Here is a 24,411-nt window from a genome sequence, read left to right on the forward strand (position 1 = left end):
TGTGTATTTTTACAAGAGCCACGTCAGTAGTCTGAGCTTTGCAGACTTACAAACAGCAGATTACTAAAATGTCTATTAATGATAAGCCTCCGAGTACTATGCTAGTAACACCAACGGGCAAATACCACTTGTGATATTTACTTGTTATTGCTTGATAACAGTCCAACGTATAATTACAACCACTTGTGACGCTATTGGTACATGCCTTGTCAAAACCGCAACAACTATAACGGTCTTCGATAGCTACAACAGACGAAGGATGGTTTTGCTCGGTATTCTTCCAAGAATCACAAAGTGTCGATTTAAGAGTGGACACGTTGTCTCCGTTAGCCAACATAAGAGTTACTATGGCCATAAACAATAAGACAAGGAATACTGCAACCAAGAGAATAAAATAGACCAACTTGAAGAATTTTCCACAAAAACCGGACTGGAACGCAACAAATCCAACTGCTCCGATGACTGCTAACGTTGCTCCAACCACTATAGCAGCTATTCCAAAGTTTGTAACCGCACTCCAGAAGCCTATCATGGGTGAGCTTTCCAAGTTATAATTTAAGTTGAGCAAAGCGTACTACTTGTCCAGTCCAAATCAAATTTACCAGAGTGGGTTACTTCCGCATATATTCCCACACCAACGAGCGTTAGTCCACCAAGCTGAGCAAGGTTTTAGCAGCTGAGACCTTTGTATTCCAGACCACGTACCAAAAATAACGCAGACATTAGCCCGTGATACAACATGGAGAATAGTCCTTTGTTGTCTCTTTTAGAGCCCATGCTGCGATAGCTGCTCTTTCTAAAGTTACCATTAAAGAACCTCGTCTTCCTCATATTTGCCAAGCCGTACAAAATGAACTTTTTGAAAACATAATCCAAATGGGGAGTTGAAGGGGAAAAATGCTAAAAGAGCCCTCCACGTGGCTAAGACTAGAATTCGAAAGTTGCTTCCACACCTTATGAAATCTTTTCAGAAGCATATGCTCTTTCTGGAACATGATTGGTTGACTTAACAGTATATGTATATTTAATTAGTAATGGTTGTAATCATGTAATAACAGAGACAGAAGATATCATTTGGCATACAATGTATATCGATGTTTCTTATGCTTTAAGGATTCACTCTTGTTGCTACAAGACTATCAAACTCTATTCTATTTGTTCGAAGTGACTTTGAATTTTTTTCAAAAGCGCATTAGTCATGCTGAAGACTCTTCAAGCTTGAAATTTATTTTGAGACATTGTTGGGAAACGATAATGTCTACTGGAAAAGGAGAGTTTCTGGAACCAGACTATGGAACTGCAGACACAAGTCACTATGTGGAAAATTGGGATCAACCATCTTTGGAACCTTCTCAGACGACAGCTTCTGTCCACCTTTCGTATCTCAAAAACTTTTTCGACTTGGACACTTCCGTAAGGAAAACTCGATCTTCTTTCTCTCGTGTGTGTTTTGCTCAAGTGCAGTTAGGATTTTCTATCTCGTTGTCGACGAGCACTGTTTCCCATTGGCAAGAAAATTCTTGACAACCCGGATAACGAAGAAGCCGACATTTATGGTTGGGTATGGATACCCACAACCGTAATATTGGTACTATCCGTCAACTCCAGTTTATTTACCTTTTTCAATGCGCTATTCCATCAGCAAGATGCGTCAGTTTCCCGTATAACTGGTGTTAATTTCCGGAAGTTCTGGATCTTCAGCGTTTTGGTGTATGGCTATAACATCGTTATTCCGGCAACCTTATGGGCGATTCTTGTTTGCACCCGAAGTCGACAACCTATTTTGCATCTGTTGTGTATTTATGGTTATTCTTCCACAAGTTACATTTTTGCTTCACTCATAAGCATTATACCTTTTGAAGTTGTTTATATTGTTTCATTTGGTAAGATTTGCACTTTATTATCGAAGGTGTCTTATACTATTGTAATAGTGATTGCCTCCATTGTTTCTTCTGTCACACTATTTCGTAACTTTTTCAGTGAAGATGAGGTTACTGGCTCTTCCCGTTCTCTGTATTTATTTCAGATAATAGCCACGTTGCTGCACGCTGCTTTTGGAATAGGATTGTTGATGGTGTTTTTGTATGGATCCTGATAAAGCAGTGGAGTTGCTTAACTATACAAATAAAGTGTTGCAACATAAATACTATTAAAGAAACTCTTTGCTTCGTCAATTTTCTGAAGATAAATTTTAATCTTATTGTGGTGTAGTCGTTGAGATGAGACGTTTGGTTGACATGTCCACTAACAGAAGTCTTTTTGTTTCGATTGGTTTTCTCAATGCAACAAATATTTTATTGTCGTCTAGTAGCGATTTCTTCAAATATCCAGCCGAGGGCAGTTTATGCAAGTTCTGTTTATTGAAACGTTCGAGAAACTGGGTTTCTACTTGGCATACATTTCGAAAGCCCAAAGGAAGCCATATTTTATCATTTGTCTGTAGTTCAGCAACGAATGATACAGTAAGTGAACTTCCTAAGGAGCCCTGTCCTTTCCTTTCCCTTCCCATCGAGAGAAACTGCCTCTGTGAACAAATAGATAAGAGCAAAGTTGGAAGTGAACTTATTCTACAAGGCTGGGCGCAATCTGTCCGAAATAAAGGCAATATTATCTTTATTATATTGAGAGACCGATCTGGAACCGTTCAGTGCACAGTTGATCAACGCTGTGAAGATAATGTAAGGTTGATAGCTAGTGTAAGTATCGATCTTTGTCTGCGTCAATACTCTTAGAATACGTCTCTAGAAAATTAGAATAGAATATGTCATTTCTGTCAAAGGCATTTTATGTCACAGAGAAGAGTTTGCTATCAATCATACAGTTCCTAATGGAGAGTTCGAAGTGGTCGTTCAACAGTTGGATATACTTGCTTCTACTTTACCCATTCCGTTTGCGATAACTCCGGGCAAAACAAAGGAAGAAGATATAAGCGAAGAGGTACGGTTGCGTTACCGTTATTTGGATTTGAGAAGAAGGCAGATACAATCCAATCTCATCACTCGTCATCGAGTTTGTATGTTAGTTAGAGCTTATTTGGATTCCTTTGGATTCATTGAAATAGAAACTCCATATCTTACAAAGTCAACAGCCGAAGGTGCCAGGGACTATATTATACCTTCAAGAGTACATCCTGGAAAGTGTTATGCACTTCCACAATCACCGCAGTTGTATAAACAAATTTTGATGACAGCCGGAATGGAAAAATATTTTCAAATCACTCGTTGTTTTCGTGATGAGGATCTTCGTTTCGACCGCCAACCCGAATTTACTCAGATTGATTTAGAAATGTCCTTTGTGGATAGAGAGCACGTTATGAATGTTTCGGAAAGCCTTATTAGAAAAGTTTTCAAGGAGATTATACATTATGAAATTGGAAAAATACCTGTAATGGATTACCGAGATGCTATACGTTATTATGGTGTAGATGCTCCAGACCTTCGATTCGATATGCAATTATTTGATATTACTTATACTCGTGAGGTTCAAAGTTGTGAATGGGAATTGGTCAGTGAGAGAATCCGACGAGGAGAAATCATAAAAGGTTTTATTATTCCTGAAAAGTCAACATGGATGACTAGGAAACGCATAGATGAGTATAAGAACTTTGTAAAAGACTATGGATTGGAAACTTTATTGTATGGAAAAATAGAAGAGAATGGTGACATAGAAGGTCCTTTGAAGAAATTGACAGAAAGAGTGGAGTCCAATTCAAATAGCGACACAATAGGAAATGCATTGCGTTTATTGAATATCAACTTAACAGCAGGAGACTTTATTTTGCTTGGTTTAGGTAAGCCGCCTTGTGTTAATAATGGTTTGGGAAAACTTCGAGTTCGAGTTGCTAAGGATATGCAAATTGTTCCTAAAGAAAGCTTTTCTCTCTGTTGGGTGGTCCATTTTCCTTGTTTTGAATACGATACGGTTCTACAACGCTGTGTTGCAGTTCATCATCCCTTTACTAGTCCAGTTGCGGAGGATATTCCTCTTATCTATGAGAACAACCTTGATTCTATTTTGAGTATACGAGCAGCAAGTTACGATTTGGTTTGTAATGGTCAGGAGATTGGAGGAGGTTCGATCCGTATTCATTCGCCACAATTACAACAACAAGTATTTCATCTCTTAGGTATGCCCTACGAACAACAACGAGAAATGTTTGGATTTCTTCTCGATGCTTTGTCTTACGGAACGCCACCTCATGGAGGAATTGCTTTTGGTTTGGATCGATTACTAATGCTTTTGACTGGTTCAGAAAATATACGAGACGTTATTGCTTTTCCCAAAACAACTTCAGCTCTAGAACTCATGAGTGGAGCTCCAGAAAAAGTATCCAAAGAACAACTAGACGAACTTCATATTGCCTGGAAAGATGAAATAGCCAATAAGACATATGAGGAGTGACAAAGGCCAAGTTTCAATATCTGCAGAATAATACAACTCTTTATTTGTCATCTTTAGTTGATTGTTTATGCGTACTCAGAGTCGTTACGTCGTTGATGCCGAAAAGTTCTTCCTACTCATAGTTAAACTTGTAAAGACTATTGGAAAAATTTGGCTTACTNAAGTTTGGCCTGCTCTTTGATAAGTTCCACCCTGTTTCGATATTTCTGGACAAGGCCTATAAACTTTAATAGGCCACCAATTCCAAATAGCTCCCAAACCTCCAACTATACGTCCCTTCCCATCGCAACCCTTTATGACTCCATTTTCACGACCACAACCCAAGCAACTTTGTTCTAAAGCTCTCCATACAAGGTTATTATTCTTATAACAGGCCGTCTTTCTTCTCGGTTGTATGTGGTGTGAGGCAATTCCGAGTGACAGAAAAGTAAGTAACATTTTACAATTCTAAAGGAGATGAAACGTAATCTCCATAATATGGCATTAGTCTTGATTCAAAACAATTTTTTTGATACAAGACGATGTTGTTTTATTTTGCAAACAAATAGATGAATATAGTATAGAATTTTATATACCATAAAATATATAACCAAATTGTTTTTCTCTTATTGACAAATAATGGCTTTTACAAGTAAGATGGTCTAAATGGGATAGCGCACTGTTCAAGATTGAGCTGTCCTTTGAATGATAGTCGGCTTCTTGATTGGAAGCCAGTGTAGTTGTTTTCATGTTGCTTTCGGTAAACAGAAAAATTTGTCACAACCAAAGCCTTCTTTATTTGTGGCTTCTGTCAGTGTTAATTGTGGAACAACCAATTTAGGTAGTCGGCGTGGCAAGGTTTGCAAGACAAAGTGTTCCCCTATAGCGAAAAGGTTCTCTAGTGGACCTTACGAGATGCCTCTTTATAATCTAGTATTGGTTAATTTGAAGTGGTCCTTTATTGTGAATTCTGCAATATTTTGGGCTTTGTTGTTTTCCAATCAACGCATCTTGACACGTAGCGGTCTTCTTCACGCATATATTCTGGGACTAGTGCTTTGGTGTTGCTTGGGTTATAGCGGTTGGTCAACCTGTGTTTTGTTTCTTATTCTGGGGTCTCTCTGTACAAGAATAGGTCGCCATATCAAGGAAGAAAGAGGAATTGCTGAAAAACGAGGTGGAGCTAGAGGCCCAGAGAATGTTTGGGGTGCGGCAGGTTCAGGTGCCTTTTGTGCTCTGTTGTATGGTATTTTGTCTCCTTATGGAATATCCAACGTATCTTTGTTGTCACTAGCCTTTGTAGCTTCACTTAGCAGTAAATTGGCGGACACAGTCTCCAGTGAAATAGGAAAAGCTTATGGTAAACGCACATTTTTGGTTACCAACTGGAAACCAGTGGCGGCAGGAACAGACGGGGCAGTTAGTCTGGAAGGTACTCTTGCGGGTATTCTTGGAGCACTGTTGTTATCCTGTTGGGCCTGGATAGTCGGTTGCATAAGTTTTCACGGAATGCTCATCACCAGTGTTGCTTCTCTTATCGCTAATTATGTAGAGAGTTTTATCGGTGCCAAGTTCCAAGCAAAGGTAAGAAATGCATATTTTTGTAGAATCATTACGATGCTTACGATGTTTATCAGTGGAAGATTTCGAATGAATGCGTGAATGCTATAATGACAACCACAAGTGCTTTGTTGGCAATTGGTTTGGGACTTGGTCTGGGTGTGCATCAATGATGTTCTCTCCAACTTTTGTTTCTCCATAATAGATATCTCTATAGATACAGATTGAATATCTAGTAATATTATAGTAATGAACTTCAAAGCGAATCTTTCAGTTACTACTTTCAATGTATTGGCACCGTGTTACCGCAAAATAGACGTATCAGAAAGTTCAGCACAATACCAAAATAGGAGACAGCCTCCTGAAAGAACTGTTTGCGTTGCTGAAAACTACAGTTGTAAAGATGGAGAGTGCCTCACGTCTTCTCCAAAAGTCACAAAGTTAGCACTTACAAGTGGCGATAAGCAGAGCGACCGCTCTCTGGTGTCGTTAAGCACCTGGAAGAAATGGGCCCAGGCTTTTTTTGAAAGTATACAGAATTTCCAAGGAAGCACTGGTTGTAAGACTTTGGAGTCTCAAATAAAGGAGTCTTGGAAAACAAGGGCACGGAACCTTGTAACCTTCCTCAAAGAGCAGTTGGAAGCAGATGTCATTTGCTTGCAAGAATACTGGTGTACACAACCAGAATGGTGCAGTATTTTTGAGAATTACTTTTCGAGTGAGTATGAATTTTACACAGCCAAGAGGTCTGGGGATAAGGCAGACGGACTGGTTACCATGGTGCGAAGGAATAGTGATTGGAAGGTTGTAGATACGGAAAGATATTATTTTCGTGACTGTGGGGAACGCTTGTTATTGGCAACTGTTCTTCGTCTAAACCCCATTGAGAGTGACTTGCAACAACTGAAAGAGGATCCCTTTGACTGTCTAGTTATCAACACTCATCTTTCCTTTCCGCACGGAAATTGGGGTAAAAGTTTACGTTTAACTGAAGTGAAGAAATTGTTGGAATTTATTGACTCGTATTTGGAACTCCATCCAGGAAGAGTGAAAGCCATTGTTGTGATGGGAGACTTCAATTCTTCTTTGGAGGACCCAGTTTGTCAACAGGTTGCCAGTCGTGGCTTTGCAAATAGCTATTATTTTATTCATGGCAATGAAAATCTCGTTACACATTGCAACCATAAAGGGCAGAGTTTAGCGGTAGACAAAGTGTACTTCAAATTGGTGGCTTCTTCTAAAAATGTAGCTGAATGTATGTTGACTAAAAAGAACCCTCAAAATGGTTCATCAGAAATGCCATATCTTACTTCATCACTGACTGAAGGTACCAAAATTCGAATGGTTCCTATTGAAGCAACTGTTTTTCCGCCAAGTTTGGGAGTCGAACAATGGCCAACAGTTTCTGAGTATAATTTATCGGATCACAGACCAGTTAAAGTTAAATTTGAAATTCAGTTTCAGGATATCTAAAATTGTGAGACATTGAGTTACATTTCGGGTTTCCTGACGCGAATAGGGTTCATGCAGTAGGGACATTCTCCAAAGTAAACATCAAAACTTTGGTGAGCATCAGGAAGGGAACGTAACCATTCATATAAACAAGTAGTGTGATAATATTTACCACAATTTTCCATTTCACATGCGATATCAGGTGCTCCAATACTACTCAGCCAACCGGAATAACAAATGCCGCATTCCAATTGACAACTTTCCTTCTCTTCCTTTGTATTGGGTTTTGATGGAAAGGTTATATTCATTAGTTTCTCAAAATTTTGTCGTGGATAAAACTGATTGCTCCATTTTTCTAAGTTTTCCCCGAGTCGAGCTCTTAACAAGGCTGTATTCTTTTCTGGGCCTAGAAAACGAAGGTTAGGGATACCACGTGGACACTGAGGAGAGATCTCCATCCATAGCGAACATCGACTATCTACTGCTATCCTTCTGTACAAATTCTTTCGCAAACTTTCCATGGGTTCAAGAATCCAAGTATTGTTATCCCAATCATCCAAAACATCAAATACTTCTTGTTGTTCGCGAATGAACTGCACACACTGCCAGTATATATTCGCTATATTGTCGTTTTCTGGTTGACTACCTTTAAACCATGAAAAAGAAAAGTTGACTGGTGCCTCGATGGAACACAGGGGAGCTTGTGATGGATAGTCATCGGTCACCACACAACGAAGCAAGTGTTTCCTTCCCTTTGCATCGACCAATTCAAAAGTTATTTCCTTTAGATCTTCAGAGATGGACAAAATACAACCCCATCCAACTTGATTTAGTTCGTCAAAAAGACGACGATACAAATTGGAACCAGGTAACTTTCTCCCAGCTTCACTCACAGGAGTCACTGCTGTTGCACGAGATATTAGCAAACGCAAGTTCAGCAAATAGTCTTCGGCGCTTTCACAAGTTTCAGAAAGTCGAGCTAAGATGGAAGAATAAGGCTAGTTGACCGTAAGTGAGAGCAAGGAGACCCAAGACAATAATCCAAATACCTCCAATACTTGTCGAAGCTGGTTGTCTGCAAACAATTTCACTTTTTGGTGCCTTGTTCTCTCCACTTCCACTCTTACAAAATAGTCAACTTCGAAAACAGAAATGATACCTTGAAACACTTCCGACTGACTTGTATGTACAAGGAGAGAGGGAAATTCCTTTGATAAACAAGTCGCTAAAAAACTTGACATAATCTTTCATCAAATTTAAAATTGGTTTTTAAAGAAGAGTTGATTTTTTATTAAGAGTGTGTGGAACAAGAAGATTCCGCTCTCTCGACGACTTTTTCATATGATAAAGACATGGAAGTGGGATTCCTTTTTGTTGGGAACAACCAAAAGGAAAATAGTCCTCGAATTGCTGTTAAGAGCCTACTCATCATAACAGTCTTCTTACTCTCTTCTTTCTGAGACTTTGTGGTGTCTGAAAGAAGTTTCAACTTTTTCTCTAACTCACTGATTTCTTGTTGCATGACTGAAAAGCGCTCATTACGTAATTCGACCAATTTTTTGAGTTTCGCCAGGTCTCTCCATTCTAGAAAGCGATCTTGATATCACAAGAAGAAATATTTAAAAAAAAGGATAAATACCTGCAGTTTCGTTGGTTTCCGAGTAGGACTCGACACTTAGTGTCTCCAAACTTGGATCGAGACTCGAGACTTGTGCTTTCTCCTCTTCCTGGATGAATTGACCGACTGAAGTTTCGAATTCAGATAAGAAGTTATGAAATTCACAGAGAAACTGCTGTTTTTCTTTCACCAACTGCTCCAATTTCGAATTATTCTTTTCAAAGTTCTCCTTTGCTTCTTCCAACTTTAAGACTTTGTCCTCTTTTTCTGCACAATCTACTTGTAGCTGATTCACTTTAAGCCTCTTTTCTCTGAGCTCCGCGCTTATTTGCTGAAGGGCTTCATCACGAACTTCAAATGCCATCTGATACTGTTGAATCTTTTGTTTCAGCTTTTCATTTTCATCGGAAGTGGAGCTCAGCTGATTACTGAGCTGTTCTACTGACATTTCAAGTTGTTTTTTGACATCCTTTAGCTGACGAACTTGCTTTAAAATAAAGCTTTTCTCTTCTTGCAGAGTGGAATTTTCTTCCAACTGCTCTTCAAATAAATTAGAGATATTATCAAAGTCTTCACGAGCCTTTTCAAGCTCCTTCAAGTGGATTTCTACTCGCAGTTGTACTTGTTCCAATTCCTCTTCGACAAGCTTCTTTTGCTTTTCTGCCTCTCTCAGTTTTTCAGATAGTTCTTCATTTTGTTCCTGGTAATTATTCTGTATGAATTTTCTTTCCCATTCTTCTTTCTCGGATTCTAACGACCGCAATTCTATATTGAAGGGAGTTAGCATACCAATTCTGGTCTTACTAGCTTACTTGACTCAGTCTCCTTCAATCTCTCCAACAAGATTGCATTCAAACGTTTGAAATTGGGAGATTTTTCTTGTTCTACTTTCAGAAACGAAGCAACGTCGTCTAAGGTCGTGTTTTGAAGACAAGCATTATCGGCCACTTGACTAAACTTCTCATATGGCTCTTCCCTTTCCAATTGAAGAAATGTATCAAGCACACAACTCCTTTATGCAAAGCAACATACCTCTCATTTTCTTTATTTACTCTTGTACTTTCCTGTAATGGAAAGTTGGCTGCAGAAGACATCAAACGGGCGAATTTTTCAAAATTTCAAATACGACTAAAATGGCGCCTGAATTTGCATTTTTTCTTTTCATGAAATCCATTCAAGATGTGTGGGGTACACCTGACTTGTTCAAAAGTGTTTCCTTACTTCAGTCTTTCTTTTACAAGATTGAGAATGAAAATCTACCTATAGAAAACAAATATAACTTTTTAGTAGACCTAGTTTTGATTCTTGAAAATGCTGCAGACAATATTCGGACAGTGAAAGGAGATCAAGTCTTCCAATCGTTGACGCTGTACAAAGAAGCTTTAAAGTTGTCATCATTTTGTATCCGTACATATCAGAGTCTTAAATTTCTAAATATAGGCATAAAGAACATCTATGGAAAGTGGAAGACAAGTTATACTCCCAAGAAGCTATGGAAAATATCGAGAAGAAACTGCGAGCTGACGTGAATAACCAATATCCTACGTTTACAAAAGCCATGACAAGACAAAGGAAAATGGTTGATAAAGGAACTCTCGAGAGTGTTTCTTCAGCAACTTTGCGAAATATTTTAACGACAAGTTGTTTGCAAGGAATTTCACAAACAAGTGGCGAAGATAGTGTATCTCACGAAGGAACTCTAAACCGGACCAAAACAAACATGGATAGCAATGAACAGCAAAAAAATCTTGTTGAAGCAGATAGAAATGTTGTACAAAAAAAAGCTGTATCAGATCAAACAGAGATACTATCAGATGCTGACAAAGCAAACCATCCAACGAATTCTAACACTTTCCAACGAGCTTCTGAATATCTCTTTGCCAACAACAAGTGCGTCTGGTCATTTTTAACCAGTGTAGCATTCAAAGTTACTGGATAATAGGAACAACGCTAACTCAACCAGCAATAGCGAGAACATTCAAACAAAAAGACAACCTATGAAAAAGAAAGGTTTTCAAATCCCACGAAGACTGGAGAATGAAAATAATGACACTGAAGCAACTATAAAGTCGAAAGATGAAGAAAACCAACTCCCTCAAATACCAAATGTAGAACCACGACTCGTTGAACTCATAACGAACGAAGTTTTAGAGAAAAATCCTGGAGTCGGATGGAACGATATTGCAGGTAAATATTTTCTATACGTAGGATGATGTATTTGAACATAGTCTCTTAAGGACTTGAATTTGCAAAGAGTTGCGTGTTGGAAGCAGTGGTTTGGCCTATGATGCGACCTGACATATTTTCTGGTATTCGACGTCCTCCCAAAGGACTTTTGCTCTTTGGCCCTCCAGGGTAAGTCATTCAATTATAGAAAATATTCGAAAATCCCATCTGACGATATTCAAGAACAGGCAAAACAATGATAGGTCGAGCAATTGGTAAGTAGCCATGTTCAACGCTGAAGCAAAATTAATAGCAAAAAGCTTCTAGAGCTGGAGCAACATTTTTGAATATTAGCGCTTCCTCTTTAACTTCAAAATGGGTTGGAGAAAGTGAAAAGATGGTAGGATAACATCTATTATTCAGTTTCTGCTTAAAATCGTTGGTTTCAAGGTTCGAGCTCTCTTTGGAGTAGCGAGATGCTATCAACCAGCAGTTATTTTTATAGATGAAATTGACTCTCTGCTCACACAAAGATCCGAAGCGGATCAAGAGTCATCAAGACGACTCAAAACGGAATTTCTCGTGCAAATGGACGGTGCTGCTTCAACAGACGATGACCGCATTTTGGTTGTTGGTTGGTATATCGTTTCAGTCACAAAACAGACCTCGTAAAGAGTTTGGTTAGGGGCCACCAATCGACCTCAGGAACTGGATGAGGCAGCTAGACGCAGGCTAATAAAAAGACTATACATCCCATTACCCGACCCTGAAGTAAGGCCATTTTCGATGATGTTAGTGCATAGCTGAACCAAAGCCCCAAAAGGCAAGAAAATGTCTTATATCCCGACTTGTTTCCTCGCAGAAGCATTCTTTGACAGAAGAACAGCTCGAAAGCCTAACAGAAAAAACCCAAGGTTTGTTAGTCAAGTGTTTTCTCAACTATCCTCTCAAATCATCCGGATAGGATATTCTGGATCCGACTTGCGAGCTCTTTGTGCAGAAGCTGCTATGGGCCCTTTGCGAGAACTTGGAGAACAGTTGGAAAGCATATCTGTAAGAAAAACTATCATCCCTTGTTCCTCAATACTGAATACCAGTCAAAGTTGGAAAACGTGAGGTCCATTGATTACGAAGACTTCATTTCTGCCCTGCGACTTGTACGAGCCAGTGTCGCAACAACAGATCTGAATATATATAAAATTTGGAATGATCAATATGGATCTTTTCCAATGGGCTCGCAAGAAACCAAAAATGAAGACTCGTAACGTATTTTACTATGACGATGAGAATGAATATTGTAAATATAGAGCGTTATTTCTTCTTCGAACTCGTAACATTAAATTTAAACAAGATAATATCGCCATCTTCAACCATATAATTCTTTCCTTGTTGACGATATCTATAACAAAGTAGAATGAATTCAAATATAGAATTTTGAGTTTTCAAACTTACTTTCCTGCGGCTTTTAAAGCACTTTCGGAACCGTATTCTTTCAATTCGTCATATTTCATTACTTCCGCACATATAAAACCCTATTTGAAAGGAAATGGATTATTGCAAACACAAAGCTGAGTATTTATCCTACCTTTTCAAAGTCAGAGTGAATAGTTCCCGCAGCTTGTGGTGCAAGAGTTCCCTTTTGAATAGTCCAACACTTTACTTCATCTTCTCCTGCCGTAAAAAAGTATATCAAATGGAGCGCTTGATAACCTGCTTTGATAATTTTCGGTAAAGCACTCGTTGTCTAATATTACAATCGATAGCAATAAAACGATACAAATAGTCACATTGTAAATACAAATAACTCAGTAAGGGATATTACCTTATTCTCTTCCAAATATTGTTGTGCTAGTTCGGGACCTTGACTCTCTAAATCTAACAACTTGGACTCCAAATCTGCAGAAAAAGGTATAATCATTTCCCCAGTCCTAGAATCAACCCATTCCTTAATCTTCGGCAACCATTTGTTCTTCTTCCTTATATAATCTTTTTCAGAAAGATTGACGAGGAAAACTTGCGGCTTTGCAGTTAAAAACAGATGTCTATTCAACACTTCAATCTCACTATTGGACCATTCACCTGATCGAATAGGCTTTCTTGTCTCCTCCAAAAAGCTTTTCACTTTCTTCAACGTTTCCAACTCCAATCTTTGTTCCTTTGAAGCATTATGTCCAGCTCTGCTTATCTTGGTTTCTTGTTCTTGTATTTCACGTTGCAATCGATCCAAATCCTATTCAAATAAGGAATTAAGAAATTCACCTTTCAGATCTCCATACTTTTAATATGAGTTCTTCTGATATGATCTCCAGGTCTCTAACTGGATCCACGTTACCTTCGACGTGAACGACGTCTTCCTTTTCAAAAGCACGACAAACATGGAAAAGCCCGTCAACTGCCTAAGCCAATCTACTCAACCAGGTCCATATTTCTTTCTATTTTCTTACCATAATATGGCTTAGGAAAGCGTTACCTAAACCTTGACCTTCATGTGCCCCTTTTACTAGTCCGGCTATATCCCATATATCCAAGAAACCGGGAACTTTACTAGCTGGCTTATATACTTCACATAACCACTCAAAACGCTCGTCTGGTACAGGTATTCTTGCCTCGTTAGGATCTATCGTACAAAATGGATAATTTTCTGCTGAAACCTAAAAAGTGAATAAACAAGACCGAATTCTCTTCTCTAACGGGGAAGCAATAACGTACACTCAGTTTTGTCAAAGTATTAAAGAACGTTGATTTTCCAACATTAGGAAGTCCAAGTATGCCCATCTTCAAGTTGTGAGAAAACCTTCCCAAAACAGCTCTTTGAGGTTCTTCTTCTTTCTTTTTTGGCGCCATATGAACACACACAAAAAGGACGACAACCACTCAACAACCGATAGCAAATGTGAATGGCACAAATTTTTCCTTCCTAAGCAACATTACTTTACAGTTTCATAAATATTTCGTTTTGTTCATTTTCATCAAATAAGTCAAAGGTTGTAAAACCTTTTAGATTGGGTTTGGGTTTGTGGATCTTCTCATGTGGTTCTTATTCATCAACCAAACTTATCCTCCCTTTCTAAGAAACAAAAGTGGTTTCCACTCCAAAAATTACTGTGCCTTTTGCTTTAGACAGTCTTCTTCTTTCCTTGTTTTTAGGAAGAAGCATTTATTGCAAATATCCATGACTGCAACAAGTGACCAACTAAAAGGCGCCAAGGAAGATGCTTTGAATCAAGCACAGCTTCCACTTTTGTTGAGGTTTGACAAACTGTTGAATCACTTGTGTTTCAACTGCTAAGCATTCATAGAGCTGCCAAAGGTTTACCAGTTGAGCGCCCTCCAGTTTGGATGATGCGTCAAGCTGGGAGATATATGAAGGTTTATCAGGAATTGGCAAAAAAACATCCTTCTTTTCGTGAGCGTTCGGTTAGTAAAAAACAAACCAGCTTTAGATACTTACTGAGCAAGTCTTTAGGAAAATCCAGAGCTAGCCATTGAAATTTCTTTGCAACCTTGGCGTGCTTTTCGTCCTGATGGGGTTATTCTATTTAGTGACATATTAACCCCACTTCCAGGAATGGGAGTTGCTTTTGATATACCAGACAAAGTAGTAATTTGACTAAGTGGAAGAATTCATATTTGTTGACGTCAACAATGTAGGGCCCTGTTATCGAACAACCGTTGAGAACCAAAGCAGATATCGAAAAGGTTCATGAAATGCAACCAGAACGTTCCACTCCATTCGTTCGGTATGTGATAACTTGAACGTTGACTTTTCTAAAGCATTTTGTAGCGAAACGTTGAGAGCTCTTAGAGAAGCAGTATCTGATGAAGCTGCAGTATTGGGCTTTGTTGCTGCACCTTATACTTTGGCTACTTATTGTGTGGAAGGTCGGTTTGTTAATCTTGACGACTGCTTTTGATATAAAGATATCTATTGCAGGTGGAAATTCAAAGTCATACTCTGCGATAAAGAAAATGGCATTTACCGAACCTGAATTGTTGCATCAGCTTTTGGAAAAATTTGCTCATAATTTAGCAATATATTGTTGTTATCAGGCGAGCATATCCGACTTTGGCTAAATAGTAAGAAAACTCATATTCAATAGATTGAGTCGGGAGCTCAAGCTATTCAAATATTTGACAGTTGGGCTGGTCAGTTATCTCCTATCGATTACGAAATGTTTGCATTACCCTATCAGAAGCGGTGAGAGAGTTGTCAAGAAATATTCTGAAAGCTATTTATTGTATCTTTAGAGTATTAGAGCAAGTGAAAAGGCATTATCCTGATACTCCTATTATTCTCTTTATATCTCAAGGTTCTCATTATTTGGAGAGGATGGCATCAGTTGGTTTCGATGTCATTTCTTTGGATTGGACAGTTGACATTGGAAAAGCACGAGAACGAATCGTAAATATTTTTGCTTGTTTAAAGTGTCATTATGTGTAACGTTTCGATAGGGTTCTCATGTTAGTATTCAAGGCAATTTAGATCCCGCCATTTTGTTAGGGACACCTGAACTCATTGAAAAGCGTACTCTTGAAATTATTGAGAAAGCTGGACCTTGCGGCCATATTATGAATTTGGGACACGGAGTATTACCCAATACACCAGAAGAGAATGTTACAAAATTCTTTCAAACGGTGCAACAATATCGTTGGCATTAAAATTTCTCATGTTGTTTGGTCTTTTATGGTTTTCTTAAAAGAGTTACCTTATCATACTCATACCATATATCATGATTATTATCCATATTCTCTTCATTTTGAGAGTCCCACATTTGTGGTTCCATCTTTCCAGTTTCTATCAACAGTTGTTGCCAATGTAATTTGCACAAGATGGCATTGTTCTGTGGTTGTCCAGAATGAATATTCAATAACCAGCGTGAATATTCCCATTGTAGAAAAGGCTCCTTACTCAGTTTAGGTAACCACACCGAATTCCATTCACTTAAACTAGAAAACATGTCCCATTTACATTTCTTGAAAATCTTCAAACATCGCAACAAGATTCTTCTACCAGAGACATAAGAAATGGTATTCTTTTCCCATTGACTTGTCAACGACTTCCATAAGCTTATTCCTACCAACCNTGGAAATGGAGACATTTCAACATCACACTTTTCCATAAAAGAGATATAAATCTCCAATAGCCAACAACACCAATCTGGATATTTCTTCCACAACATATGGATACCTGAAATAACTCCCCAGCACTTGTCCATTTCCAAAACTATAAGAGTTGAGTACTGATGGATCCCCTAAAAAATATTCCACTTACCCATTTGAGCTTCTCCATGATGAATCACTTTGGATAACATGACCAATCCCTGCTTACAAAATAGTTGATTCCTTTTCGTCTCTGAATATCCAAACAAGAGTCTCCAACAATCTTCGAATATTTCAATACGACCCATCATTTCAAAGTCTTGCCGAGTTTCCATCACTATTCCAAATTCATCATATGTCTTTCGCTCATCATAGTTCTACTTACTACTTAACAAAGATAGACACCATTCTCTATATTTGATAGCAATTTGTAAGCTCTCTTCCCTACCGCTTGCCATTCTTTCTTCTTCTACGTACTTGCTCAATAATCGAAAGAATGGAGCATCCCATGACATTCCCGAATCCAAACAAGTCTTTACGAGTGGCATATACAATACATGCGTTGGTTGACAGAATATTTCCCACAACTGAATATTCAAACGAATCAAAAAGGAATCCACTGGAAACTATACGATTGTCATAAACCCATCAACGATATATCCAAAATATACAACAACTCTTACCTCTGTCATACTATTTTTCAATAGAGTTAAAAACACTGCCATAGATTGAGCTTCTGAAAAATACTTCTTCTTTGTTCTTGATAGGATATTCAACCCATATTCCAAACAAGCACGAGATATCCATTGTATCTTTTCATTCTTGACACTTAAACAAGCCATACAAAATTCTATCAGATGTTTGTCAGTAAATAGTTGAATCTGATCGATCATCCTCGAGACATCTATAGAAACCCATCAACATCTACACTCTTGTATTATATGAACAAATACTGTTTACCATTTTGTGATGATATTTTCAACACTTGAAAAATCAAACTTAACAATAGACTTGGGTCAACAACGTCGTCGTTAATAATATTCTCTTGTGCATGTTTTCCATTTTGTCGATCATCATAATACTCTTCCATGATACTATTTTGTATCAAATACAAAACAACTGAAACATGATCTGATAAATGCCACAAGATATGGTTGTCCATTCTACAAAGTTCGTCCCATTCCTTCCTTTTGGATAAAATATATTCGATAGTTTGTTTGATTCTACGCGAATCTAGTCGATGTAATATAGAAAAACAAGATTGTTTGAGCCATGGAAACTCGAAAGAATGAGATTCCTATTATTGTGTTGAGTGTCAAAACCACTTTTAGGGTTTTAAGGATCGACTCACCTCAATCCAAAGATATCGAGAGATGACCATCCCTATCACAAATATCTTATGTTGCATATGTTTTCTATTCAGCCAACAATCCATTCCAGACTCTATTTTTTGCATTTGTAAAAGTAACCAAACATGATTCTCCACACAAGTATTTGTATGAAGAGATATACAACGGGTTGACTCATCCTTTATGCACAATATTGTTTCATTATTCACTTTCTCCGACAACATCAATGCCAATAGCAATTGGATGAAAGATAACAAATTTGTTTTGACCATTTCCATATGAGAAGAATTCTCTAAAACATGCATCGTCCATTGGATCCAATTCTTTATCCATTCATTGCATTCCGAAAGTTGTAATTCATTCCGTTCCTTATTATTAAGATGATACCAAAGTAATATATGTTTTTCAATCGTTATCAACCAACAAAGTTTTGTACTATAACATGACGATGAATGATTGGCATGATCATTCTGGTCTTCGTTTTGGATAGCCAACCTTTGTAGACATGAGAGAATGGATTGTAGCCATTGCAAACACTTTTCATTCGATAACTTGACATGATAAAGTATATCATGGCTGTGGTAAGAAATGCACACTTGATGATTCTCCAACGAACAATGAGGTACTTGCTGACCTATACAAGCATAAAATACTTTCCATAAAATGTTTACATATTTAGTAAATAATAATATCGATAGGTCATCATTATTATCATCATTCAGTGGTTGAATTGTTCCATGATGAAGTATCTGACCACTCCAGTCTAAGAGATAAGTCATCATATCCAGCAAAGAATTCCTTTGTTCAACTCCCGTATCCAATAATAAAATATCCAATGTATCCAATCCTAATAAGAATCCTTTCATTCTTTTATGATTCTTCAACTTTCCTTTTTTGGTAGATAAGGAATGTTTCCTAAATAAATGTTTTACCCAACGCCATGCAATTCGTTTCCAACGGTGATCAACTGTTCCTTATCGAGTTTTTTATCTTTGAGCATTTTCCAATATCAGAGTAGCAACTACTTACTAGATACTCTATTTTGAATAGCCATTTGAATCCATTCATTGGAAGAATATTCTTCCAACCATAATATGGTCGAATGCTTTCTTTCATACCATAAAGAACGATAAAATAAGAGCAACAAAGTGGATATCCATCTCTCAATCTTTCTATTCCATTCCATAAGCGATGATGGCTTCAAAAGAAATACAATAGCTGCAATCGATCTTCTTTCTTCATTCTATGACTCATTTCTGTGAATATCCAATTGCAATAAATAGATAGATATTCAACTCACTTTTCCCCATTTTCTTCTTTTATGATGTATCCACCTTAACCATATTCCAACTATCTTTGGATATCTTCTCAACATCCAATCCATCCATTGCCCTCTCCATTGCCTATGTTGAACATTATGTAATTGTTGCCATTCCAACATCAAATGCATCAAATGGGAACGATTTGCTAAACTCATCATGAGAAACCAACAATATTCGACAATACTATTGATCATACTTACTTTGCATGACAATACCTAACCATACATGTAACGATAACCATCGACGAGTCATCATCACACTCCATAACCGTTCCCATTCCTTTCTACACAATTCACTTTTTCGTCCAGATATGATGACGCCATTCCAACCCCATTCTATAGATTGTTTCAAAGTATCTGGTAACGAATATTTCATTGACATCTCATTATCACACTTTTCAAAAACGACTATCAATTTGTCAACAATATTGGATATTCCCCTTTCATCGATGGTTTGAGAATCACACATTCGAACCAATTGACTGAATAATCTTTCCAACAAACGAACCCTTTGATTGTAGGATAACAAGTCAAGCCAATGTTGAACTAGATCATTATCACTACATTCCTTTTCAATCCAATCCATTACAATTGGCATACATTTCTCCAAACAAGGATGCCACTCCAGTCTCCTATAAAAAAAAGAAGATATTTCATAATATATAACAACACAGAATCCCTAGTTGTTTTCAGTTATTTACCTAACATATCCCAAATTCTCCATAGCACTTGTCCAATATTTTGTAAAACATACAAAAAATTCATAGGAATGTTTTAACCATTGCTTCCAAATAGAATGATTCCATAATAGGTTCACATATTCTTCCAAAGACTCGAAGGATATTCTCTGTATGATTTCAGATAACCATTCCAATACATGATTGGTCACTATATCATCATGAAAATGTTGAGACTTGGAAAGAGACATTCTCCCCCTTTTCATATTCCACTGATATAACAAAGTCTGTAAAATGACCAAGCGATGACTTGGAGTCCATAAAAGTTGCTCTATACATGATCGTTTCCATTCTTCTGAAATCAAAGGCTCTTCTAATTCTTTCCAATTCTCAATTATAATAGGCTTCTTTCCTATTTCAAATAAGATGGATTATTCTTGTTGATATTCTCAATAGATACAACTACTACTTACCAAGTGACCACTGATTCCACATGTCTTCCAATGATGATAATGGAAACTCAATACTTTCTTCCATTCCTTTTCCCATATTCTTATCCAAGAATAGTCCTTTAAGCCATAAAAGCTCTTCATTCCTATGAATATTTTCCATTTGCTCCAAACTCATTTTCCACCATTCCATTCTTTCCTTATTCCATTCCTCTTCCGAGATATATGGAAAATATTGCAAACGAATAAAGCAGGCAATTCCCATCACAAACCAACGTCTCACTTGTTGTTCACTTTTGGGATTGGCCAACTTTCTTAAAATGGCCAAAGTGATCAAATAGTTGACATGAGCATCTCTCTTCATATCCCAAATAAGAAATGGTTTTCTCCACAATTCTATCCATAAATGTTCAAACCAAGCAATACAAAGTTCTTGTAACACGCCCTCCTCATATTCAAGGTTGTTGGATTCCGCTTGTATTTCACAAGCAAACGATAACCAATACAACCAAAAATGCAATTCAAAACTATCAAAACAACCACTTGCTTTCCCTATTTCACAAATACAAGTATACAGTAGATGAATGATATGGCTATTCACTGTTGACTCTTTGGTTCGTTGTATATACAAAGCATATAAATACAAAAGTTGTCCTAACCTAGAAAAATGTCTGGGTCCTTGTTGTGATGCAATCAATACTCGAATACTATCTCCATCATGACGACTGATAGAAATATGAATATGGTTCAATACAGCATGCAATAAATGGCCATGTTGTAAATAAGGTACGATCCAATGATATTCCAAATAGCCGTTTGTGTGGTTGATAGGAGAAGCAAAAAATATTTTAGAAATATCCCAACGTTGTTCTTTCTCCAACCAAGGAATAATCTTTCGATAGCATGCAATGACTTGTAAACCTAGAGTCAACAACTCCATATTCATATGTTGTGGTTCCAACGGTACAAAATAAAACATGGAATGGAAAGTCTTTAAATGTTCCATCCATTTCATACTTTCCGATGAAATCACGCTGAGTTGTTTAAGTTCTCTACGAATGACAGCCCATATGACTTGAAAGTCGGGTAATCGACTGACAACTTCCCACTCTATATCCTTTGTCCATTGTTCATCATGTATAGAAACAATTTTGTTCAATTCATTCATGTAGCGTTGCAGTCTATTCAAAATATGTAACAATATTTGAAACCCTATCCAGGGACACAGCAAATGCTCCGTATATAATAATATTCGTTCCCAACAAGAGTCTTTGCTTTCCAATGGCCATATATGCATACAATACTCATAACAGGTTTTTGCATCTTCTTCCATTGTCGTTGGAATCTGAATATTCTCATCCGTATGAAGGGCCTTTATCAAAGCTAACGCTTGAAATATCCAATCAGGACTAGGTTCTGGATCCATCTTATGAAAGTGGCAACGCAACAAATAGTGACTAGATAAAGAAGGTCTCCATTCCAATAATTGTTCTACTAGTCGAAAATGAGATGATTGTTGAAGAGGTAAACGAATAGCCATTTCAGTCAGTTCTTCTATATTAACCTAAACTCTCTCTTGTTATTCATTTGTCTCTCAACTCCTCTTCACTTACCCAGTAAGAAACGCGACCAATGAATAAATATATCCATTCCTTGGCAAGTTGTCTTATTTCTTGGTTATCTAATGGATGTGCTAAAGTATGCTGTTGTTCCTCACAAGTATCTGCAATACTCCATTGTGCAATGGTTTGAATGAATGATCGACTCAAACCATTTCTTATCATTCGAACGCGGGCCTAGAATATCCATCAAGGCTACTTACCCACATACAAACTATACTCACATGTTTCCATCGCTGTCCATGTTGATATCTTAGAGTTTTCAATATTTGCAATATCCAATATGCATCTTGACAATGTGCAATATGCTAATCTCATCAATGGATACATAAAACATATATTATTGAGCTACAAAAACCATATCCATACTCATACTTGTTATTACCTGCAAAACTTTTCGAACAAATAAAGACTCTTTTCCATACAAATATTCCAACTCCTTGGCACCAGCTACCTTGTTCCAAATTTTCCATAAGAATATCAATTCATGCATAAAGCCTTCATAATGATGATGAACTGATTTCACCATATATATCAATATAGAGGACTGCATCGATATCACCTACAAACCTATTCAATATCACTCTTCTCAAAGAACCCAATTTCCTTCACCTTGGACATCCACCGAAAAGCAATCATCTCATCCATCCTAAAGATAGCTCTCCATAACGAAGCTACTTGATGGACAAATCCACGTTGCTCAAACCGCCATTTTCGTGCTTTAATAATCAAAAACTCCATTCTCTCCAAGTGCACGGTCACCAAAAGCTTGGCAACTTGAACAGCTGTGCGGAACAACGACGATTCTTCTTGTTTCTTCTTTCCCACATACTCAAACAACAGTTTCAAATATTCTAAACTTGCACTACACAACCAAAGGTCTTGTGAATAGAGTCCTTGTTGTATAAAACTGTCTGCTGTGGGGTCCATTTCTAAATAACGGGACCAAGATAGTTTCTAGTCGTGGTTTGGATATGCAATAATCAACCATCAGTTTTTCTTACCGGTGTTGACTGAAATAGTTGCCATAATATTCGATAGTTTTTTCTATTTTGAGAAAGATGCTTATTAACGAGTAGTCGTTTCCATAGTTGCCATGGATGATGAACCGTCGTATCATTATTCTTCATTGTTCTTTCCAATCTTTGAAACGAGTTTTTCTTTATATAAAAAGAAAACAAAAAAAACAACAAACCAACCACCACCACTCTAGTCGTCATCTCTCTTTTACTAGACATAAGAAATATTCAACTCAATTGTTTTCCATCTCTTGTGATAAACGTTCCACCAAGTCCTTTTTCAACTTCAACTTAGGGTCATCTATTCCATGCTTCTTCAACTCTGCTTTCAACTCTTTCACCGTCATTTTATACAAATCATCCTCGTTACTTTGGCTAGCTGATGTTGTGTTATGGTCTTGAGCAGAAGGCGATTCCTCTTCATTGGTTTCTGTTGCTTGTTCATTTTCAATCGATGCATCATGATTACCTTCTTCCAACTTGTCTTGTGTTGGAGATGATTCTTCATGTTCTCCTATTGATTTCGACTCGTGCAACTCCTGCTCACTAATATCCTTCGTCGAACGCATTTCTTCCACATCTTGTGGTCTGGGAGAATTGCTTTCCTCTTTGACCCTCTTTCTTTCTACAGGAGAACGACTATAGCTCCGCGAAGAATGTGATGCTGACCTAGAAGGAGATCTTGAACGTGAATGAGAAGGTGACCTGGAATATGAGGGTGAACGAGAATATGAAACGGAACGAGAATAGGAACGTGATCTCGAGCGCGAACGGGAATAACTCGGACTCCTTCTTCTTCTCCTTCGATGACGAGGTGGTGAGCGGGAAGCATCAGAATAACTTCTAGAACGACTTGGTGAATAACTGCGCTTTCTCCTGCGAGAAGAACGGGATGAAGCAGGCGAACGACTCGTACTATGATATCTTGAAACAAAATTCAATCACCAAAAAGTCACTTTCATATACTTACGATCTTGAATCCGAAGAGTAGTCTCTAGAATCGCCAGAATAATATGAATCCGAACGAGACATAGAAGAAGAAGGAGAATATGAGTGTCGGCGGTGATGTCGTCTCCGAGGAGATGAGACACTAGAACCAGAAGAATAACTATACCTTCTTCGATATCTTCTATCCCTCGAACTCGAACGACTACGGCTTCTATAATATCGACGTCTCGGTGGTCTTCCTCGAAATCCCCCTCTGCCTCTCAATCCTCCTCTACCTCCATACTTATATCTTCTCGACCACTCAACATTGATTTTTAAGCCTCCTACTTGCTACAGAAATAAAATGGGTTAATAGGAAATGATCAAAAGTTTCCTCTTTCTCTCACATAACGAGGTATTCCTTTCCCATCCCTCGTCCACCTCTATTGGCGTACGTTGAACCTTTTGTTCTCGCTCTCGTTCGCTAACCTTTGTCGATAGAAAAGGCTACCAGAAAGAGACACAGAGGTATACAATAAGGAAACCCACTCCCTTACCTTTCCTTGTAAAGACTCCAACGCATCCTTTGCTTCAGCTTCTTCGTCGTAGTCTACAAACATAAACCCTCTTTTCAAGTCTATCCGACACTTTCCATATTTTTCAAACAAGTCCTGTAGTTCCCGTTTAGAAACACTCGACGAAACATTTCCTACGAATAGCGACATTCAATATCTATGATTGCGAAATGTTACTAGGGCTCCCAGTTGTGTGTAT

At 37.8% G+C, this 24,411-nt stretch overlaps 13 protein-coding genes across 16 annotated transcripts; 6 read left to right on the forward strand and 7 right to left on the reverse strand.

Moving 5' to 3' along the window:
- Window positions 1–4: 4 nt before the first annotated feature.
- On the reverse strand, window positions 5–879 carry Gasu_52110 (uncharacterized protein). Its single transcript, XM_005703693.1, has 3 exons — window positions 706–879; window positions 576–657; window positions 5–525 (listed from the first exon to the last, which is right to left on the reverse strand). The coding sequence occupies exons 1-3, from the start codon at window positions 829–831 to the stop codon at window positions 47–49; spliced, it is 687 nt and encodes a 228-aa protein (XP_005703750.1). The 5' UTR covers window positions 832–879; the 3' UTR covers window positions 5–46.
- Window positions 880–1,169: 290 nt separating this feature from the next.
- Gasu_52120 (uncharacterized protein) lies at window positions 1,170–2,204 on the forward strand. The gene is made up of 3 exons (XM_005703694.1): window positions 1,170–1,413; window positions 1,469–1,883; window positions 1,932–2,204. Exons 1-3 carry the CDS (start codon window positions 1,255–1,257, stop codon window positions 2,093–2,095), a joined length of 738 nt encoding a protein of 245 aa, XP_005703751.1. The 5' UTR covers window positions 1,170–1,254; the 3' UTR covers window positions 2,096–2,204.
- Window positions 2,205–2,209: 5 nt separating this feature from the next.
- Window positions 2,210–5,002, forward strand: Gasu_52130 (aspartyl-tRNA synthetase (mitochondrial)). 2 transcript variants are annotated; one of them, XM_005703695.1, is made up of 2 exons: window positions 2,210–2,696; window positions 2,746–5,002. In XM_005703695.1, the coding sequence occupies exons 1-2, from the start codon at window positions 2,238–2,240 to the stop codon at window positions 4,399–4,401; spliced, it is 2,115 nt and encodes a 704-aa protein (XP_005703752.1). In that variant the 5' UTR covers window positions 2,210–2,237; the 3' UTR covers window positions 4,402–5,002. The 2 variants fall into 2 exon arrangements, with proteins under 2 accessions (XP_005703752.1, XP_005703753.1); XM_005703696.1 differs by having other exon boundaries at window positions 2,746–4,460.
- Window positions 4,465–4,929, reverse strand: Gasu_52140 (uncharacterized protein). Its single transcript, XM_005703697.1, has 3 exons — window positions 4,662–4,929; window positions 4,561–4,618; window positions 4,465–4,513 (listed from the first exon to the last, which is right to left on the reverse strand). The coding sequence occupies exons 1-3, from the start codon at window positions 4,837–4,839 to the stop codon at window positions 4,486–4,488; spliced, it is 264 nt and encodes an 87-aa protein (XP_005703754.1). The 5' UTR covers window positions 4,840–4,929; the 3' UTR covers window positions 4,465–4,485.
- A 37-nt stretch (window positions 5,003–5,039) lies between the features above and the next one.
- Gasu_52150 (uncharacterized protein) lies at window positions 5,040–6,170 on the forward strand. The gene is made up of 2 exons (XM_005703698.1): window positions 5,040–5,964; window positions 6,018–6,170. The coding sequence occupies exons 1-2, from the start codon at window positions 5,086–5,088 to the stop codon at window positions 6,111–6,113; spliced, it is 975 nt and encodes a 324-aa protein (XP_005703755.1). The 5' UTR covers window positions 5,040–5,085; the 3' UTR covers window positions 6,114–6,170.
- Window positions 6,171–6,179: 9 nt separating this feature from the next.
- On the forward strand, window positions 6,180–7,840 carry Gasu_52160 (calcium-binding EF hand family protein). Its single transcript, XM_005703699.1, has one exon. The coding sequence runs from the start codon at window positions 6,190–6,192 to the stop codon at window positions 7,411–7,413; it is 1,224 nt and encodes a 407-aa protein (XP_005703756.1). The 5' UTR covers window positions 6,180–6,189; the 3' UTR covers window positions 7,414–7,840.
- Window positions 7,841–7,844: 4 nt separating this feature from the next.
- On the reverse strand, window positions 7,845–8,649 carry Gasu_52170 (E3 ubiquitin-protein ligase FANCL). Its single transcript, XM_005703700.1, has 3 exons — window positions 8,442–8,649; window positions 7,965–8,390; window positions 7,845–7,905 (listed from the first exon to the last, which is right to left on the reverse strand). The coding sequence occupies exons 1-3, from the start codon at window positions 8,631–8,633 to the stop codon at window positions 7,867–7,869; spliced, it is 657 nt and encodes a 218-aa protein (XP_005703757.1). The 5' UTR covers window positions 8,634–8,649; the 3' UTR covers window positions 7,845–7,866.
- A 5-nt stretch (window positions 8,650–8,654) lies between these two features.
- Gasu_52180 (hypothetical protein) lies at window positions 8,655–10,149 on the reverse strand. 2 transcript variants are annotated; one of them, XM_005703702.1, is made up of 4 exons: window positions 10,043–10,149; window positions 9,823–9,986; window positions 9,032–9,775; window positions 8,655–8,976 (listed from the first exon to the last, which is right to left on the reverse strand). In XM_005703702.1, the coding sequence occupies exons 1-4, from the start codon at window positions 10,102–10,104 to the stop codon at window positions 8,684–8,686; spliced, it is 1,263 nt and encodes a 420-aa protein (XP_005703759.1). In that variant the 5' UTR covers window positions 10,105–10,149; the 3' UTR covers window positions 8,655–8,683. The 2 variants fall into 2 exon arrangements, with proteins under 2 accessions (XP_005703759.1, XP_005703758.1); XM_005703701.1 differs by having other exon boundaries at window positions 8,655–8,988.
- A 10-nt stretch (window positions 10,150–10,159) lies between these two features.
- On the forward strand, window positions 10,160–12,410 carry Gasu_52190 (AAA-type ATPase). Its single transcript, XM_005703703.1, has 11 exons — window positions 10,160–10,397; window positions 10,451–10,900; window positions 10,953–11,197; window positions 11,248–11,365; window positions 11,420–11,451; window positions 11,497–11,576; window positions 11,627–11,810; window positions 11,862–11,947; window positions 12,000–12,094; window positions 12,141–12,229; window positions 12,280–12,410. The coding sequence occupies exons 1-11, from the start codon at window positions 10,174–10,176 to the stop codon at window positions 12,300–12,302; spliced, it is 1,626 nt and encodes a 541-aa protein (XP_005703760.1). The 5' UTR covers window positions 10,160–10,173; the 3' UTR covers window positions 12,303–12,410.
- A 4-nt stretch (window positions 12,411–12,414) lies between these two features.
- On the reverse strand, window positions 12,415–14,149 carry Gasu_52200 (GTP-binding protein). The gene is made up of 7 exons (XM_005703704.1): window positions 13,886–14,149; window positions 13,621–13,827; window positions 13,453–13,572; window positions 12,999–13,406; window positions 12,762–12,920; window positions 12,629–12,708; window positions 12,415–12,575 (listed from the first exon to the last, which is right to left on the reverse strand). Exons 1-7 carry the CDS (start codon window positions 14,018–14,020, stop codon window positions 12,488–12,490), a joined length of 1,197 nt encoding a protein of 398 aa, XP_005703761.1. The 5' UTR covers window positions 14,021–14,149; the 3' UTR covers window positions 12,415–12,487.
- Window positions 14,150–14,179: 30 nt separating this feature from the next.
- Window positions 14,180–16,070, forward strand: Gasu_52210 (uroporphyrinogen decarboxylase). Its single transcript, XM_005703705.1, has 9 exons — window positions 14,180–14,425; window positions 14,476–14,593; window positions 14,643–14,774; window positions 14,828–14,916; window positions 14,961–15,058; window positions 15,111–15,226; window positions 15,277–15,374; window positions 15,425–15,578; window positions 15,629–16,070. Exons 1-9 carry the CDS (start codon window positions 14,205–14,207, stop codon window positions 15,833–15,835), a joined length of 1,233 nt encoding a protein of 410 aa, XP_005703762.1. The 5' UTR covers window positions 14,180–14,204; the 3' UTR covers window positions 15,836–16,070.
- A 14-nt stretch (window positions 16,071–16,084) lies between these two features.
- On the reverse strand, window positions 16,085–22,649 carry Gasu_52220 (uncharacterized protein). The gene is made up of 16 exons (XM_005703706.1): window positions 22,304–22,649; window positions 22,050–22,253; window positions 21,916–21,999; window positions 21,686–21,868; window positions 20,097–21,636; window positions 19,648–20,035; window positions 19,148–19,578; window positions 18,926–19,092; window positions 18,655–18,868; window positions 17,628–18,598; window positions 17,237–17,573; window positions 16,960–17,180; window positions 16,662–16,902; window positions 16,449–16,613; window positions 16,259–16,400; window positions 16,085–16,209 (listed from the first exon to the last, which is right to left on the reverse strand). Exons 1-16 carry the CDS (start codon window positions 22,619–22,621, stop codon window positions 16,161–16,163), a joined length of 5,655 nt encoding a protein of 1,884 aa, XP_005703763.1. The 5' UTR covers window positions 22,622–22,649; the 3' UTR covers window positions 16,085–16,160.
- Window positions 22,650–22,801: 152 nt separating this feature from the next.
- Window positions 22,802–24,389, reverse strand: Gasu_52230 (splice factor, putative). Of its 2 annotated transcripts, XM_005703708.1 has the most exons (4): window positions 24,127–24,389; window positions 24,045–24,078; window positions 23,681–23,988; window positions 22,802–23,634 (listed from the first exon to the last, which is right to left on the reverse strand). In XM_005703708.1, exons 1-4 carry the CDS (start codon window positions 24,360–24,362, stop codon window positions 22,944–22,946), a joined length of 1,269 nt encoding a protein of 422 aa, XP_005703765.1. In that variant the 5' UTR covers window positions 24,363–24,389; the 3' UTR covers window positions 22,802–22,943. The 2 variants fall into 2 exon arrangements, with proteins under 2 accessions (XP_005703765.1, XP_005703764.1); XM_005703707.1 differs by lacking the exon at window positions 24,045–24,078 and having other exon boundaries at window positions 24,195–24,389.
- Window positions 24,390–24,411: the final 22 nt, after the last annotated feature.

This window comes from Galdieria sulphuraria (assembly GCF_000341285.1).
Source record: "Galdieria sulphuraria unplaced genomic scaffold scaf_51, whole genome shotgun sequence".
NCBI lineage: Eukaryota > Rhodophyta > Bangiophyceae > Galdieriales > Galdieriaceae > Galdieria > Galdieria sulphuraria.

What these genes read in the sequence shown, in the direction of transcription:
- Gasu_52110 (XM_005703693.1), bottom strand. Translation starts at nt 831, where the DNA reads ATGAGGAAGACGAGGTTCTTTAATGGTAACTTTAGAAAGAGCAGCTAT. An exon ending in TAATGTCTGCGTTATTTTTG is followed by an intron (nt 658 to 705) that starts GTACGTGGTCTG and finishes AACCTTGCTCAG; the next exon opens with CTTGGTGGACTAACGCTCGT. An exon ending in TGATTTGGACTGGACAAGTA is followed by an intron (nt 526 to 575) that starts GTACGCTTTGCT and finishes CACCCATGATAG; the next exon opens with GCTTCTGGAGTGCGGTTACA.
- Gasu_52120 (XM_005703694.1), top strand. Translation starts at nt 1,255, where the DNA reads ATGTCTACTGGAAAAGGAGAGTTTCTGGAACCAGACTATGGAACTGCA. An exon ending in TTTTCGACTTGGACACTTCC is followed by an intron (nt 1,414 to 1,468) that starts GTAAGGAAAACT and finishes AAGTGCAGTTAG; the next exon opens with GATTTTCTATCTCGTTGTCG. An exon ending in TGTTTATATTGTTTCATTTG is followed by an intron (nt 1,884 to 1,931) that starts GTAAGATTTGCA and finishes CTATTGTAATAG; the next exon opens with TGATTGCCTCCATTGTTTCT.
- Gasu_52130 (XM_005703695.1), top strand. Translation starts at nt 2,238, where the DNA reads ATGTCCACTAACAGAAGTCTTTTTGTTTCGATTGGTTTTCTCAATGCA. An exon ending in ATGTAAGGTTGATAGCTAGT is followed by an intron (nt 2,697 to 2,745) that starts GTAAGTATCGAT and finishes ATACGTCTCTAG; the next exon opens with AAAATTAGAATAGAATATGT.
- Gasu_52150 (XM_005703698.1), top strand. Translation starts at nt 5,086, where the DNA reads ATGATAGTCGGCTTCTTGATTGGAAGCCAGTGTAGTTGTTTTCATGTT. An exon ending in GTGCCAAGTTCCAAGCAAAG is followed by an intron (nt 5,965 to 6,017) that starts GTAAGAAATGCA and finishes GATGTTTATCAG; the next exon opens with TGGAAGATTTCGAATGAATG.
- Gasu_52160 (XM_005703699.1), top strand. Translation starts at nt 6,190, where the DNA reads ATGAACTTCAAAGCGAATCTTTCAGTTACTACTTTCAATGTATTGGCA.
- Gasu_52170 (XM_005703700.1), bottom strand. Translation starts at nt 8,633, where the DNA reads ATGTCAAGTTTTTTAGCGACTTGTTTATCAAAGGAATTTCCCTCTCTC. An exon ending in AGCTTCGACAAGTATTGGAG is followed by an intron (nt 8,391 to 8,441) that starts GTATTTGGATTA and finishes ACGGTCAACTAG; the next exon opens with CCTTATTCTTCCATCTTAGC. An exon ending in TCATTCGCGAACAACAAGAA is followed by an intron (nt 7,906 to 7,964) that starts GTATTTGATGTT and finishes ACCCATGGAAAG; the next exon opens with TTTGCGAAAGAATTTGTACA.
- Gasu_52180 (XM_005703701.1), bottom strand. Translation starts at nt 10,104, where the DNA reads ATGTCTTCTGCAGCCAACTTTCCATTACAGGAAAGTACAAGAGTAAAT. An exon ending in GTAAATAAAGAAAATGAGAG is followed by an intron (nt 9,987 to 10,042) that starts GTATGTTGCTTT and finishes TCAATTGGAAAG; the next exon opens with GGAAGAGCCATATGAGAAGT. An exon ending in ATTGAAGGAGACTGAGTCAA is followed by an intron (nt 9,776 to 9,822) that starts GTAAGCTAGTAA and finishes CCTTCAATATAG; the next exon opens with AATTGCGGTCGTTAGAATCC.
- Gasu_52190 (XM_005703703.1), top strand. Translation starts at nt 10,174, where the DNA reads ATGAAATCCATTCAAGATGTGTGGGGTACACCTGACTTGTTCAAAAGT. An exon ending in TTGCTCTTTGGCCCTCCAGG is followed by an intron (nt 11,366 to 11,419) that starts GTAAGTCATTCA and finishes ACGATATTCAAG; the next exon opens with AACAGGCAAAACAATGATAG. An exon ending in AATGATAGGTCGAGCAATTG is followed by an intron (nt 11,452 to 11,496) that starts GTAAGTAGCCAT and finishes AATAGCAAAAAG; the next exon opens with CTTCTAGAGCTGGAGCAACA.
- Gasu_52200 (XM_005703704.1), bottom strand. Translation starts at nt 14,020, where the DNA reads ATGGCGCCAAAAAAGAAAGAAGAAGAACCTCAAAGAGCTGTTTTGGGA. An exon ending in CAGAAGAACTCATATTAAAA is followed by an intron (nt 13,407 to 13,452) that starts GTATGGAGATCT and finishes TTATTTGAATAG; the next exon opens with GATTTGGATCGATTGCAACG. An exon ending in GCTTTAAAAGCCGCAGGAAA is followed by an intron (nt 12,576 to 12,628) that starts GTAAGTTTGAAA and finishes ACTTTGTTATAG; the next exon opens with ATATCGTCAACAAGGAAAGA.
- Gasu_52210 (XM_005703705.1), top strand. Translation starts at nt 14,205, where the DNA reads ATGTGGTTCTTATTCATCAACCAAACTTATCCTCCCTTTCTAAGAAAC. An exon ending in CTTCTTTTCGTGAGCGTTCG is followed by an intron (nt 14,594 to 14,642) that starts GTTAGTAAAAAA and finishes GCAAGTCTTTAG; the next exon opens with GAAAATCCAGAGCTAGCCAT. An exon ending in GGCTACTTATTGTGTGGAAG is followed by an intron (nt 15,059 to 15,110) that starts GTCGGTTTGTTA and finishes TATCTATTGCAG; the next exon opens with GTGGAAATTCAAAGTCATAC.
- Gasu_52230 (XM_005703708.1), bottom strand. Translation starts at nt 24,362, where the DNA reads ATGTCGCTATTCGTAGGAAATGTTTCGTCGAGTGTTTCTAAACGGGAA. An exon ending in AGCCTTTTCTATCGACAAAG is followed by an intron (nt 24,079 to 24,126) that starts GTTAGCGAACGA and finishes ACGCCAATAGAG; the next exon opens with GTGGACGAGGGATGGGAAAG. An exon ending in TACTCTTCGGATTCAAGATC is followed by an intron (nt 23,635 to 23,680) that starts GTAAGTATATGA and finishes TTTTGTTTCAAG; the next exon opens with ATATCATAGTACGAGTCGTT.